The sequence below is a fragment of the Colobus angolensis genome, unplaced genomic scaffold (assembly GCF_000951035.1).
Source record: "Colobus angolensis palliatus isolate OR3802 unplaced genomic scaffold, Cang.pa_1.0 Scaffold122, whole genome shotgun sequence".
NCBI classification, from domain to species: domain Eukaryota; kingdom Metazoa; phylum Chordata; class Mammalia; order Primates; family Cercopithecidae; genus Colobus; species Colobus angolensis.
In genome coordinates this window covers 4,815,509-4,830,724 of record NW_012113364.1, presented here as the reverse complement: position 1 = coordinate 4,830,724, position 15,216 = coordinate 4,815,509, and the positions used below count along the sequence as shown (strand labels likewise).

Here is a 15,216-nt window from a genome sequence, read left to right as displayed (position 1 = left end):
GCCACCATGCCAAGCTAATTTTTTGTATTTTTAGCAGAGACGGGGTTTTACCACGTTGGCCAGGCTGATCTTGAACTCCTGACCTCAGGTGATCCACCTGTCTTGGCCTCCCAAAGTGCTGGGATTATAGGCGTGAACCACTGCGCCTGGCCAGCATTCTGTTCTTTATGTACCCAAATTGTGTTTAGGCTCAGACAACTTGAGCAGATTTTTTTTTCTTTCTTTTGTTTTTTTGAGACAGAGTCTTGCCCTGTCGCCCAGGCTGGAGTACAGTGGCGCGATCTCAGCTCACTGCAAGCTCCGCCTACCGGGTTCAAGCCATTCTCCCACCTCGGCCTCCCGAGTAGCTGGGACTACAGGCGCCTGCCACCACCCCGGCTAATTTGTTTGTATTTTTAGTAGAGACGGGGTTTCACGATGTTAGCCAGGATGGTCTCAATCTCCTGACCTCGTGATCTGCCCACCTCGGCCTCCCAAAGTGCTGGGATTACAGGCCTGAGCCACCTGGAGTAGATTTTTAAATCCTTGTTTTTTTTCTTTGAGTGACAGGGTCTTGCTCTGTACTCCAGGCTGGAGTGCAGGGGCGCGATCATAGCTCACTGCAGCCTCCATCTCTTGGCCTCAAGCAATCCTCCCACCTCAGCCTCCCAAAGTGCTGGGATTACAGGTGTGAACCACTGCGACCGGCCAAGGAGAACTTCTTTACCCCTTCTAAGGATTCAGAGATAACTGCTAAGAGGTGACTCCTGCCCTAAGCCTTAAAAGCATATGTAGGCTGGGTGTGGTGGCTCACGCCTGTAATCCCAGTGCTTTGGGAGGCTGAGACTGGAAGATCGCTTAAGGTCAGGAGTTTGAGACAAGCCTGGGCAACATAGCGAGACCCCAACTTCACAAAAAATAAACTAAATTAGCTAGGCATGGTGGCATGTGCTTGTAGTCCCAGCTACTTGGGAGGCTGAGGTGGGAGGGTGGCTTTGGTCCAGGAGTTTAAGGCTACAGTGAGCTGAGACTGCCACTGGATTCCATCTTGGGTGACACAGCAAGGCTATGCCTCAAAAAAAAAAAAGTTGTCTCGAGCCAACAGCAGTGACTCACACCTGTAGTATCAGCTACTAGGGAGGCTGAGGTGGGAGGATTGCTTGAGCAGAGGAGTTCCTGGCTATAGTATGTCATGATCATGCTATTGTACTCCAGCCTGGGCAACAGAGCAAGACTTTATCTCTTTTTTTTTTTTTTTTTAAAAAGGAAGAGCTATCTAAAAAATGGTTTTTGATTAATTTGGTTTCTTTCATTTAACACTATAGTCTATCTGAAATGTGTATCTGTAAATGGTGACACTCAGCAGGTAGAGAAGGAGTAATAGAACCAGATGCCTTAAAACGTTAACATTGATTATATCTGGGAACTGGGATTTGGAGTAAGTTCAGTTTTCATCTGTATATTTCCAATAGACTGTATGTATTGATTTTATTATTTTAAAAAGAAAGTCTGTAAAACCAAAAGGCTTCTCTCTTCCAAATAATCAGACTCTGATCACAATGTCACCTCCAATGCCACCCCCACTGTATGGCTCAAGGGACATCATTTATACTGTGGTTGATGTCAAAGGCAGCTCCTGGAGTTGTGGAGTGCACAGACTGTGGAGCTGTACACAGCAGCTCTGGCAGTCTTCTGGCCTAGGTGGCTTGTGCCTATAGCCCCAGATACTCGGGAAGCGCAGTGGGAGAATCCCTTGAGCCAGGACTTCAAGGCCAGCCTGGCAACATAGTGAGACCTCATTTCTACAAAAAAAAAAAAAAAAAAAGAAAAAAAGAAAAAACATTAGCCAGGTGTGATGATGTGTACCTGTACTCTCAGCTACTCAGAAGGCCGAGGTGGAAGAATAGCTTGAGTCCAAGAGTTCCAGGCTACAGTGAGCCAAGATTGTGCCACTGCACTCCAGCCTGGGGGACACAGGCTGGTCATCATTTCTATTGTTTCCTTTTTAGTAACTATTTTTCTTCTAATGATAAACGTATCACCTAACATTAGTGAAAGTTGGAAAAGCATGACAAAGTACCCCCACCCCTAAAACTGCCCAAAGTCCTACTTACTACCCAATATAATTGTAAGTATCTTCTGCATTTCCCAATGCTATTATCACACTTGCTTCCAATCTAAAATAGCAGCAAATTGAGTTTTATCATCCTGAGTTTTTTCCTTTTAAGCATTATGGTATCAATATTTTTCTCATGTCATTAAACTTTCGTACGTACCATTTATAACAGCTATAAAATATCTCAAACCATGAATGCATTATATTCAACTAATCTTCAAGTGAAATTAAAAAAAATTTCCTCAAAAATAATATGTCTGAGCTGAACAATTTTACTCTCAAATCTTTGTCCTTATTTCAGATTATTTGCTTGGGATAAGAGTGGAGAAGAAACTATGATTGTCATTATTAAGCTTTTTAATACATTTGGCGCAAATTGCTTTTTAAAAGGCTTGTTTCAATTTGCACTATCACAGAGGATATGATTTTTTTTCATATTACTAAGGCCTTGCCTATAAAGTATCAACACATATTCCAAAAAATGAATCTTTGTTCGTTTGCAGATAGAAAAAAAAAAAACCTCTGTGTATTTAATTTTTTATTTTCTTTGACTATGAAATAAATTTAAAATTGTCATGTGTTTTTCATCCATGTGTATTTTTTCTTGTGTAACTGACTTTGTACTTTGTTTATTTTTCTTTGGGGATGTTTTATTTTGTTGTTTAAATCAAATTTTTAAAATAATGCCTGTAATCCCAGCACTTTGGGAGGCTGAGGCGAGTGGATCACTTGAGGTCAGGAGTTCAAGACCAGCCTGGCCAACATGGCAAAACCTCGTTTCTACAAAAACACAAAAATTAGCTGGACATGGTGGCGTGTGCCTGTGATCCTAGCTACTAGGGAGGCTGAGGCAGGAGAATTGCTAAAACCTGGGAGGTGGAGGTTGTGATGAGCCGAGATTGTGCCACTGCACCCTAGCCTGGGCGACTGCCTCAAAAAAAAAAAAAAAATTAACTTAACTTGCGAAGCTTATTATATATTAACGATATTTGTTCATCTATAGCATTTGTGGTAAATGTATTTCCAGTTTGGTGTATTATTTCTCTACTCAGTTGATATACAGATTATTTTAATATTTATGAGCTTGGATCCATGACACATTTCCTTTGTATTTCTTGCATGGCTTTCATTCTTAGAATGCCCTTCCAGCTGGGCATGGTGGCTCACGCCTGTAATCCCAGCACTTTGGGAGTCCAAGGCGGGTGAATCACGAGGTCAAGAGATCGAGACCATCCTGGCCAACATGGTGAAATCCTGTCTCTACTAAAAATACAAAAAATTAGCCGGGCGTGGTGGCAGGCGCCTGTAGTCCCAGCTACTCGGGAGGCTGAGGCAGGAGAATGGCGTGAACCCGGGCAGCAGAGCTTGCAGTGAGCAGAGATTGCGCCACTGCACTCCAGCCTGGGCAACAGAGCGAGACTCCATCTCAAAAAAAAAAAAGAAAAAAACAAAAGAAAGCCCTTCTTCATTCAGAGATGAGATTCATGACTATTTCCGCATGGTTATTTTATTATTTCTTTCATGTAATGCTACAGTTCATCTGAAACCTACTTTGGTAAACGGTGAGCTGTAAGAATCTAAATTGATTTATTTTCCAAAGAGCTAGGCAATTGACCCAATTGTCTTAGGAATAATCCATTCACTGCCCATTGTTGTTCAATTCTTCCTATATACTTAGATAATTAAAAAAAAATTCATGCTTTTATTTTGGAGAAGAAAGGGCAAGGCAGTTTATATCTATTAATAACTACTGCTGTGTGCCAGGTACTTTTGTTTTTTTTTGAGACAGAGTCTCACTCTGTCACCCAGGCTGGAGCGCAGTGGTGTCATCTCAGCTCACTGCAACCTCTGCCTACTGAGTTCAAGCGATTCTCCTGCCTTAGCCCCGAGTAGCTGGGATTACCTGTACCAGTCACCATGCTCAGCTAGTTATATATATATGTGTGTGTGTGTGTGTGTGTGTGTATTTTATATATATATAAAATACACAAACACACACACACACACACACACACACACACATATATATGTATTAGTAGAGACAAGGCTGGTCTTGAACTCCGGACTTCAAGTGATCCGCCTGCCTTGGCCTCCCAAAGTGATGGGATTACAGGCATGAGCCATGGCACTTGGCCATGCCAGGTACTGTTCTAAGAACTCTACATATCACAGCTCATTTTATACCCCCAGGAACCCTGGAGAGGAGATACTCTCCTTCCTCCCATTTTATAGATGAGGGAATGGCTGCCAAGAGGACCCACACGGCTGGTAACAGCCTACTAGGATTTGAACCCAGCAGGCTGGCTCCAGTCTTCATGTATCCCTAACCGCCCTAGAGACTGCCCTTGCAAGACGTGAGCATCCCATTCCAAATTCCAGCTCAGAAGGGTCACCACTCTATGCCCCGATGACTTAACCTGTGGCGGATTTACTTTCTCTAAAAGGCAGCAGGCAAAGAATAGGAAAATCCACAGTTGTAGAAAAATGTAAATACTCTTAAGTCAAAGGGATTCTTCTTAGCTCTAACCTGGTAATCACAGGGAGTCCCAGGGAAGAAAACCAGATTGCAGAGCTAATGGGGTGTCTCAGCCAAATTGAGAGCACTCGGCTCCCTGCTCCTTGGCCTGACTGCGTGTCACCGATTCTATCTCAAACAGGCATCGCAAGGGAGAACGAGGTGGACGCGTGAGTGTTTCTACACGAAGATGTTCTCAGCAATAGTACTTGTGATATTTTAAAATTGGAAAAGACACCAGTGTCTATGTTCTCAAGCAAAGTCCAGCTTACACAAGAAGTGGAACCATGTGTGGCCATTAATTACTGACAAAAAGTATTTCATGATACACTTACATATCCTCCATATTATTGAGTAAAATTTCAAATGATTAGGCATTGTGAATGGAATCGTTTTAGCAAAAAAAATACATGGGTATATACACATGCACACACATACACACACACACAGAGTCCAGAGGTCCATACATCAAAGTGTACATGTTATCTCTGGTATCTGGATCCCCATGTCCAATCTTGGCTTCGTGACTTATACGCTCTGTGACCTTAGGTAAGTTAGATAATTTCTCTAGGTTTCAGTTTTCTTATCAAGAAAACAGAAGTAATGCTAATCTCTCATAAGGTGAAGGTGAAATTAATTCGTATGCAAAAAGCACTTAGAATACTGTCCAGTACTTCAAAAGCACTCAACTATTCACCCCTAGTATTGTTATTTTCAAAATGTTCTCAAATGCATATTGATGGTATTTGTAATAAGAGAAAAATCGCTTTGCTTTCAGGTTTAGAAAGGTGATATGATCAGAGCACAGACAATCTGAGAACATTTCCTCCTTTCTTTGATGATAAGTGATTCCAGCCCACAGCACAGAGCAATGGAGGACTCCAACCCCCTGCCTCTCTTTACATCCAAACTTCCTTCTCAATATCTCCATTCACAGGTCTCAGAGGACCTCAAAGTCAAAATTTCCCAAACAAGATTCACTATCTGCCACATATCTCAGGCAAAGAAGACTGTCATAGTCTTTCATCCATAGTCCATTATAACATTCATCACATTTGTTCCCTACCCCAACCCCCTGGCTAGAGAGAATCTTGCTATCAGGGCCGGCACCTCCAAAAACCACTCATTGAATGAATGAATGAGCAACTCCATTTCTCCCCAGCAAAGCAACCTACAGCATATTGAACAGCGTTCCAAGCCAAAAGCATGCACGGTCTGATTTACCTCCCCGTAAGCAACGGTATTATTGTATCTTCTCATTTCTGGGTAAACATGGTCCAGGTACCACTGGAAATTCTTACACTTTAAACTTTTCCTTAAGGCTCTTCTTTCAGAGACATCACCAATGTCAATTCCCGGATTCTGAAAAGAGAGAGAAGCCAAGGAGTGTTAGTAACTATGGAGCTCTGGCCAGAGTGGGGCACAGGTGGAGTCACTTTCAGGGAAAGCTTCACATAGAAGATCTTAAGCCTGGGCCGGGCACAGTGGCTCACGCCTGTAATCCCAGCACTTTGGGAGGCCGAGGCAGGCAAATCACGAGGTCAGGAGTTCGAGACCAGCTTAGCCAACATGGTGAAACTCCATCTCTACTAAAAATACAAATAATTAGCTGGGTATGATAGCGGGTGCCTATAATCTCAGCTACTCGGGAGGCTGAGGCAGGAAAATTGCTTGAACCCAGGAGGCAGAGGTTGCAGTATGCTGAGATCGCGCCACTGCACTCTATCCCGGGCGACAGTGTGAGACTGTCTAAAAAAATAAAGAGAAGATCTTATGCTTCTTATACTTATTCAGAAGGGTTTTTTCGTTGTTGTTCTGGTTTTATTGAGATGGGCTGGGAGTGCAGTGGTGTGATCTCATCTCACTGCAACCTTGTCCTCTTGGGTTCAAGCAATTCTCCTGCCTCAGCCTCCCCAGTAGCTGGGATTCCAGGCTCACCCCACCACGCTCGGCTAATTTTTGTATTTTTAGAATAGATGGGGTTTCATCATGTTGGCCAGGCTGGTCTTGAACTCCTGACCTCAAGTGATCAGCCAGCCTCGGCCTCCCAAAGTTCTGCGATTACAGGTGTGAGCCACTGCACCTGGCAGAAAGGGCGGTTTAAGGAGACCTATTTGACTCATCCAGACCCAGGCCAGAAAACCCTCCTTCCTGAGCAAAGTCAGGAACCTGCAGCTACAAAGGTCCCAGCCAAGCCAACCATCCTTATCATTGTTGTGCAAATGGATTTCTGGGACACACTGATGTTGATGACTTACATTCTCAGTTTCTTCTCTTCCACATTTCCTTAGTAACTATCAGAGACAATTATTAGAGGAATTATTTGATTAGGACAAGAAAAGAAATGCCTACAACCACCTCCTGTCTTTCTTTCCTATACCTGCAAAATTTCTCCTTTTGTTGGCTCTTTGCGAAGTTCATTATATGCAGAAGTGAAAATAATTTTCCATTGCAAAGCTTGTAATGATGTTCTAATGAATAATTCACTCTGCTTTTACAGAAATGAACCTGTAATGGCTGCTGTGTGCTGACAGGGAAAATAAAGTATCTGAAATATGACTCCACAGACTCAGCTGCAAGATGGCCAGGAATTAGCAGAGACAGGATGCATTGGGGGGCCTAAGAGAAGGCTTCCAATTATGTCATTGAGATCACTTGGGCAGTCAAACAGTGACTTTAAAGGGAAATCTCTTTAAATGTCAAAGTTATTCAATCTCAAAGACAACCCTGAGCATTAACCTTTAACTCTTTGTTTTAATATATTTAGCATGATTCATGAAATGGTCTTTTTTTTTTTTTTCTGAGATGATGTCTGGCTCTTGTTGCCCAGGCTGGAGTGCAATGGTGCGATCTTGGCTCACTGCAACCTCTGTCTCCCAGGTTCAAGTGATTCTCCTGCCTCAGCCTCCCGAGTAGCTGGGATTACAGGCATGCACCACCACGCCCAACTAATTTTGCATTTTTAGTGGACACAGGATTTCTCCATGTTGGTCAGGCTGGTCTCAAACTCCCGACCTCAGGTGATCTGCCCTCCTCGGCCTCCCAAAGTACTGGGATTACAGGCGTGAGCTAATGGTCATTTTTAAAAAGCCTGGTAGGTTACCACTGGCATTGGGGACGAGAGATTGTCTGCAGTCATGGACAAAGCACTTGGCTACAGTCAAAAGACTTGAGTTATTTGTAACTCTAAGTCACACCACCATTCCAGGTCAAAACTTGAGGCCAGGTGGTGTCTCACGCCTGTAATCCCAGCACTTTGGGAAGCTGAGGTGGGAGGACTGCTTGAGCCGAAGAGTTTGAGACCAGCCTGGGCAACCTGGCAAAACCTCATCTCTACAAAAAATATAGAAGTTAGACAGGTAGAGGGCGCACGCCTGTGGTCCCGGCTACTCAGGAGGCTGAGGTGGGAGGATGACTTGAAACTGGGAGATGGAGGTTACAGGGAACCAAGATCGTGCCACTACACTCCAGTCTGGGTGACAGAGTGAGACCCTATCTCAAAAAAATAAACAATTCCCCTTTACAAAGCAGGAATAATAATAATACCGATTTCACTATTTCACAGGGCTGGGGTGACGTTTTGTATGAGGACCTGAACTGACATCCCTGCCCATGTGCTTTGTGTGGAGCCTTAAGCAAGCCCCTTTTAGCTTCTCATAGCTTCAATTTTTTCATCTGTAAAATGAACGTCATAAAATGTTCATATCAAGCTAGCATTTATGGAACACTTAATATTTGCTAAGCTGTGTTCTCAGCCTTATTTTATCTTCACAGGTGTCCTATCAGGTATATTTTAACAATCCGTGTTTATAGATGAGGAAACTGAGGCAGACGGTTCTTACGTCATGAGGTTGTTATGAGAATTAAATGAGATATTACAAATAACGACTTGCTAGGTACCTGGGACATAGTAAGTGCTCAACAAATGTTACCTATATTTAAATAATAATGGCTGAAAGCACTTGATTGCTTAATAAAAGTGCTAAGTGGCCAGAAGGGGTTTTTTAATTCTCGAGAATGTATTTCAAAACCTACAACAACACTGAATAAATTCCTCACTTTTATCTTCTTGACCCGCAAATCTGGCACATATCCAACCGTATTTCTTCTGTTCCGGGCTCTAGCCTCCTGACACATAGGGGTTGCCATCTCTCAATGGGCACCACTCCAGGTGACTTTCCAGCATGGCTCAGACACCTATGGGTGCTCTGGCTGAGGAGATAAACTGACCTGTGGCTGAGGGTGCAAGTTACACCACTGTGCAGCATAGGACGAACTATGCACCCTGTGCCAGGTGCCACTCTCAGCATGCCACATGTATGAATTCATTTAGTTCTTACAATTACCCCAGGAAGGAGAATCTGCTATTATCCTCATTTTACAGCTGAGGAAAATAAGGCCCAGTTGACCCTCTATATCCACAGTTTCTGCATCCATTGGTTCAACCAACTGCAGACTGAAAATATTTTTTAAAAGCCCAGTAAGAACAATATAACAATAAAAAAATGCAAATAAAGCATAAGAATTATTCACATAGCATTTACATTATATTATCTATAAGTAATCTAGAGATGATTCAGCCATAAAAATAAATAATTTAACAGTATTTGCAATGACCTGGATGAGATTAGAGAGTATTATTCTAATGGAAAACCAAACACCATATGTTTTCACTGATATGTGGGAGCTAAGCTATGAGGACTCAAAGGCATAAGAATGATACAATGGACTTTGGGGACTTTGGGGGAAGAGTGGGAGGGGGGTGAGGGATAAAAGACAACAAATATGGTGCAGTGTATACTGCTCGGGTGATGGGTGCACCAGGATCTCACAAATCACCACTAAAGAACTTACTCATGTAACCAAATACCACCTGTACCCTGATAACTAATGGAAAAATAAAATTAAAAAAAAAAAACTTTGTGCTGCCATAGATAGATAGATAGATGATTAGATAGATAGATAGATAGACGGGAGGTTATGCTTAGGTTATATGTAAATACTATGCCCTTTTGTATCAGGGACTTGGGCATCTGTGAGTTTTGCTATCCACAGGGAGTCCTGGAACGAATTCCCTGGGGATACCAAGAGATGAATGGTACAGAGCAGATGAGTGGATTTGGTCAAGATCTCCTGATTCACAAATGATAGAGCTGGGATTCAAACCACACTAACGTACAACTACTGCACGACACTCCAGTGGGACTGCAGTAACATGGAGATTTCGTTGGGCCATCTTCTGAGCAGAACGCGGAGGAGAGCTGAAGAACTAGGGGATTTGACATAGAGTAAAGGCATATGACACAGGGCAGCTGGAGCTCCATGGGAAGTCACACACAGTGACAGGATGAAGGGTCTGCTGCCAAATATCTGGGCAAGAACTTTGTGGACATAGCATATGATCAGGAGCAGGGCAGCCAGATTAACATAATAAGACTGGGATTAACACAATAAGACTCTTCTAATCTCTGTAAGTGGATTTAAAGACATTTCCATTGTGCTAGCCCTTACGTTAGGCAGGAGTTCTAAAGCTGAGACTTCTGTGAACCCCTTTGAAATGCATTCATTATTTTTCTAAGCATGAGCATTTTCTGGGGAGGAACGATTGGTTTTTTAAAGAAATTGTGACCAAACAGTAAGGATCACTGTTCTGGGGTGGTGGGGAAAGGCTGGTGATTCCTACCTCCAGCGGCAGGTTCCACGCTATGTACACATGAGACTTGTAATCGTCCATCCAGACCTCAGCAACGCGGAGAGCATTCCTCTTGGTGTAGAAGCCGATGTTGCTATTATATGGCTTCTTCTTCCGCTCAATGTGGGCCACCCGTGAGCAAGGAAGGACCTCCATGCTGCCCCCACAGAGCCATACCTAGGGGTACAAAGATTTCATCAGCCTGAAAAAGAAATTCCCAGAGGCTATGCCCCCTCCCCAAGCCCAAAAGCAATGGTTCAGCTGACTTTGCATACATGTGAAATACATTTTAATATATAAGGCCAATGAGAGGTTGTCCATGGTGGTTCATGCCTGTAATCCCAGCACTTTGGGAGACTGACATGGGTAGATCCTTGAGGTCAGGAGTTGGAGACCAGCCTGGCTAACATGGTGAAACCCCGTCTCTATCCAAGATAGAAAAATTAGCCAGGCATGATGGCATACTCTTATAATCCCAGCTACTTGGGAGGTTGAGGCACAAGAATCACTTGAACCTGGGAGGTGGAGGTTGCAGTGAGCTGAGACCATGCCACTGCACTCCAGCCTGGGTGACAGAGCAAGACTCTATTTCTAAGTAAATAAATAAATAAATAAATAAAGTAAGCCAATGAAAGTTCAAAGCTGGTTTGTTACTGCAGTATGGTCTAACATAACCTGACTAAACCACACAAAAAAGAGGCTTGGGAGAATTCTTATAGAAACAACAGCTCAGGATATAAAATCCACCTCTAGGTAAGAAAGGCCCATAAACCTAAGCTGGCCATGGCAGCACAAGAGTTTTCTTAAGTTCTCAATAACGCACAATTGACATTCCTGAAGGTTGCCTTTCCCACCTGGCTGAAGCTGTGCCGTGCCAATGTAGAATGGAAAATTCATACTAAGAAACAGATCTTCTTTATTCATATCAGCACAAGCTGTGTATAATGATTTAGTTCTGTGGTGTGTTTTGTTTTGAGACACGGTCTCTCTCTGTCTCCCAGACTGGAGTGCAGTGGTGCGATCAAAGCTCACTGTAACTTTGAACTCCTGGTTTCAAGTGATCCTCCTGCCTCAGCCTTCCAAGTAGCTGGGACTACAGGTATGTGCCTCCATGACCAGTTAATTTTTAAATATTCTTTGTAGAGACGAGGTCTCGCTATGTTGCCCAAGCTGCTCTCACACTCCTGGCCTCAAGCGATTCTTCCACCTAGGCCTCCCAAAGTGTTAGTATTACAAGCATGCGCCACTACTCCCAGCCTAGTTCTACACTGTTAATATGCTCTACTTTGGAGTCCTATGGGTACAGATGCCAAGTCTTCTGGAAGCATCCACTCCAATGCCATCATGAGCAGCTGTCGCTTGCTATTACTGAACTATTCAGAAGGAAGGCTGCAATGATGGCTGCCTTTGAGGGATGCAAAAGCCCAAGGACGTGGGACTTCTCATCCCTCTGCATGGGGATGGCAGGCACCTAGGCTGTAAGGCCCTGCTGCAAAAGGAAAGCTGGACCATCCAACTTCTCTCGGTCCAGGTGGGAAAATAAAAAAAGAAAAACCTTATTGTCAAGAAAAAATTAATTTATGGAAATGAAGTTCCCAGTACCAGTAGAAAAAAAGGAAAATGACAGAAAAGTTTCTGTGAGGGACCTGTGAGGCTGTTCTGTTGTGAAGACACTGTATGCTCTGCATAAGTGACAGTTTTTGCAGGTGAGCTGACTCAGGTGGGCTCATCCCAAGATGAGTCACTTCAAGCCATTCCACCTTTAGTCTCCCAGTAACCACCACAGCAAGAATACTGGGACACTCTTGAGTGTCTGCATACTCCCTTCTTGACTTTTGTTGACTGAATTTGGTGGCAAAATTTGTTTGGGTGTGTATGATGTTTTGTTTCTATTTCCCAACTTTGGTTATACTACAGGGAAATGATACAGATAGAAAATTCTCCCATAAAGCAAGAATCCTCACTTTGCTTGCTTCTTCCAGGAGGAACTGTGGGCTAAGTGATTAGTAGAGAATAGATGTTCCAGACTTCTTTGAGCTGGGACTAGACAGCTAGGTGCCCTAGCATGTTAGGTTAGACCCGGCTGCTGGCCATGGAAGGAAGTCAAGGAGGCCAAATGTTGGCAAAGGGCCTGGGAATAGAGACAAGAAACTGGTGTCTTAGAGACTAAAACAAGGCGGCTGAATTTCAAGGAATGGACAATATATAAAGAATCAGAGTCTCACAGTGATGTTGCAAGACTCAGGGAATGAATGAAAAGATGTACCACATTCAAGGACTGGAAGAATTAACATTGTCAAGATGGTAATATGCCCAAAATTGATCTAAAAATTCAATACAATCCCTATAAAAATCCCAGCTGGATTCCTTGAAGAAATTAACAAGCAGATCCTAAAGTTCATAAGGAAAAACAAGGGACCTCAAATAGCTAAAACAACCTTGAAAAGAACAAACTGGGAGGACTTCACTCCCCAATTTCAAAATTCAATACAAAGCTACTATAGTCAAGACAGTGTGGTACTGGCATAAGGACAGACATACAGATCAATGGAATAGAACTGAGACTCTAGAAATAAACTCTCACACTTACGGTCAACTAACTTTCAACAAGGGTGTCAAGACAATTCAGTGGGATAAGGAATAATATCTTCAACAAATTGTGCTGGGACAACATGCAAAAGAATGGACATGGCTCCTACCTCACACCATATGAAAAATTAACTCAAAATGGATCAACGACCTAAACGTTAAGAGCTTAAACTATAAAACTCTTAGAAGAAAACATAAGAGTAAAAATTCATGACCTTTGATTAAGCAAAGGTCCAACAATTGATTAATGCATAAGCAAAATGTAACATATCCATATGATGGAATATTATTTGGGAAAAAAATGAAATGTTGATACATGCTCAATATGGATGAACCTGGAAAGCATGCTAAGCAAAATAAGCAAGTCACAAAGGACTACATATTCTACGATTCCATTTATATGAAATGTCTGGTAAATAAACTGATGGTTACTTGGAAGGTGGTGGGCGGGGGGCTGGAGGAAGGTAGACTGACTGCTAATGGGTTTGGGGTTTCTTTTTAGGTGATCAAAACATTCAAATATTGATTGTGGTGAACTTTGCACAGCTCAAACATACTGAAAAAAACCACTGAGTGGCACACTTTAAATGGATGAATTGTAAGGGTGTGTGAATATATCTACAAAGCTGTTATAAAATAGATAGATAGATAGATAGATAGATAGATAGATAGATAGATAGATAGATAGATAGATAAACAGAGAGATGGGGGAAGGTAGATGTGGGGGTGAATCTCAGTTTAGGGAGGCTCAGGAGGATGGATGGAAGCACAGCAGAGCTCTTCAAGGACTCATTACTTAGCAGGGATGACAGACACAGGTGCATAAGAGACCTTAGCAAAAGCCTGAAACCCCATCATGAGAAGAGAGGTGCCAAGTGGGAACAGAACCCACAAGCCAGGCTGACTTGGCACCACATCCTCCATAAGCCATCCAGACCAAGGTCAGAATGGCTTTCACGCCTGGGGTGCAGCCAAACTGCCAAGAGGGTTCAAGTGGATGTAGCTGTTAGGAGTGGAGGTGAGAGGATGGAGGAGCCAGATGTTGGCTGTGTTAGCCCTGTGTTGGACACCAAGCCTTTTAAGCAAGGGGAGGGAGATGGTAAACAGACATGTGGCAGGAAGCTCAGCACATCTGTCCCGTGTGGCAGAGACACGGGCTTCCTGTCCTGGGCTCTGTGGTGTGGATATCAGCCAGCACACTCAGTGGGCATTGACCTAGGGTCCCTCAGCTCTCTCTGTAAAGTCTGGGGAGGACTCAGGGGCTCCTGGGCTGGCAGATGTCTTGAAGGCATGCCCCACTGTGGAGTCTAGCAAGCCCAGGGTGAACTGCCAGGGTCAGTGCCTGCCCAGGAATCCTGCTGCTGGCCTGGATGCCCACAACATTGCCATTGCCGGGCATGCATTGTGGTCATTATCCTGCCTGCCCCAGCCTACTCTGCACTTTAGCTCATCACCTCCAGTGACTCAGACTGGATTTAAAATCCTAAGTATGAACTATCATTAGCAGCACCTCTTGGGTGAGACAGAAAACGAGGGCTCCTCTTGCTCACCTCTCCTCTGCTCTCCACTTTCACAGCTCCCTCCCCTTAGAGAGGCAAGTATACCGGCTCTGCCTGCTCCAGACCCCAGGACCAGTCCAGTAATGACAGAAAACACCAAACACCAACTCCCTCATCAGCTCATCACAGATGAGGAAACTGAGGGTAAGAGAGGTGAAGTAAGTGATTTATAACCCCACAATCAGTAAGGGGAGAAGTCAGAACCACACCCTCCACCACATGTGACAGCAGCAGGCACTGGCTTCTCCTGCCCAGGGAGAGCTGACCAACAGCCTGTAGACCCCTTGGCTCCTCCTCAGCCACAGCCCTGTCCCTCACTCCAGGTGCCGGGTTGGTGCCTCTGACCTGCATTGTGACCACAGTGATCAGGGAAAACAGTGAGGACAGAGCTGGTTGTATGCGTATATCCAGAGGAAGTTCCATTGATCTGGAGTGGCACCAATGATATCCTAGGGTAGGAGGTCAAAGCCTGCTGCTGCACAATGCCATGTGGCAGCATGGCTGTGCAAGGGACACTGGAAGATGCCTGGGAGACAAGTGATTCTCTAGGCCCAAGGCTCTGCTCTATGTTGCTTGGCAGTGATCACCGGCAGAGCTCATGGGCTGGCTCTAAGTGACGATAAGCTGATGTGAAGTCTGCCAGTGGTTAAGCAACCAGGCCTACATAGCAGAAGGAAAGAAATGCAAGAAAGTGGACTGAAGGCTTTGAGCCTTAGCAATAAACCAACAGTCCAGCTAAGTCCCCTATGGAGGGGTATTCCTGGAA

The 15,216-nt window shown here is 43.9% G+C and overlaps 1 protein-coding gene across 1 annotated transcript in view; it reads right to left on the bottom strand.

Moving 5' to 3' along the window:
• WBSCR17 (Williams-Beuren syndrome chromosome region 17) overlaps positions 1-15,216 on the bottom strand; it is a 630,593-nt gene that overhangs the window by 46,365 nt on the left and 569,012 nt on the right. The window contains exons 7-8 of the mRNA XM_011932129.1: positions 10,294-10,479; positions 5,835-5,972 (exon numbers count right to left, since the gene is read on the bottom strand). Of these exons, the coding sequence (XP_011787519.1) occupies positions 5,835-5,972; positions 10,294-10,479 (324 nt within the window). The remainder of the gene's footprint in view (positions 1-5,834; positions 5,973-10,293; positions 10,480-15,216) is intronic.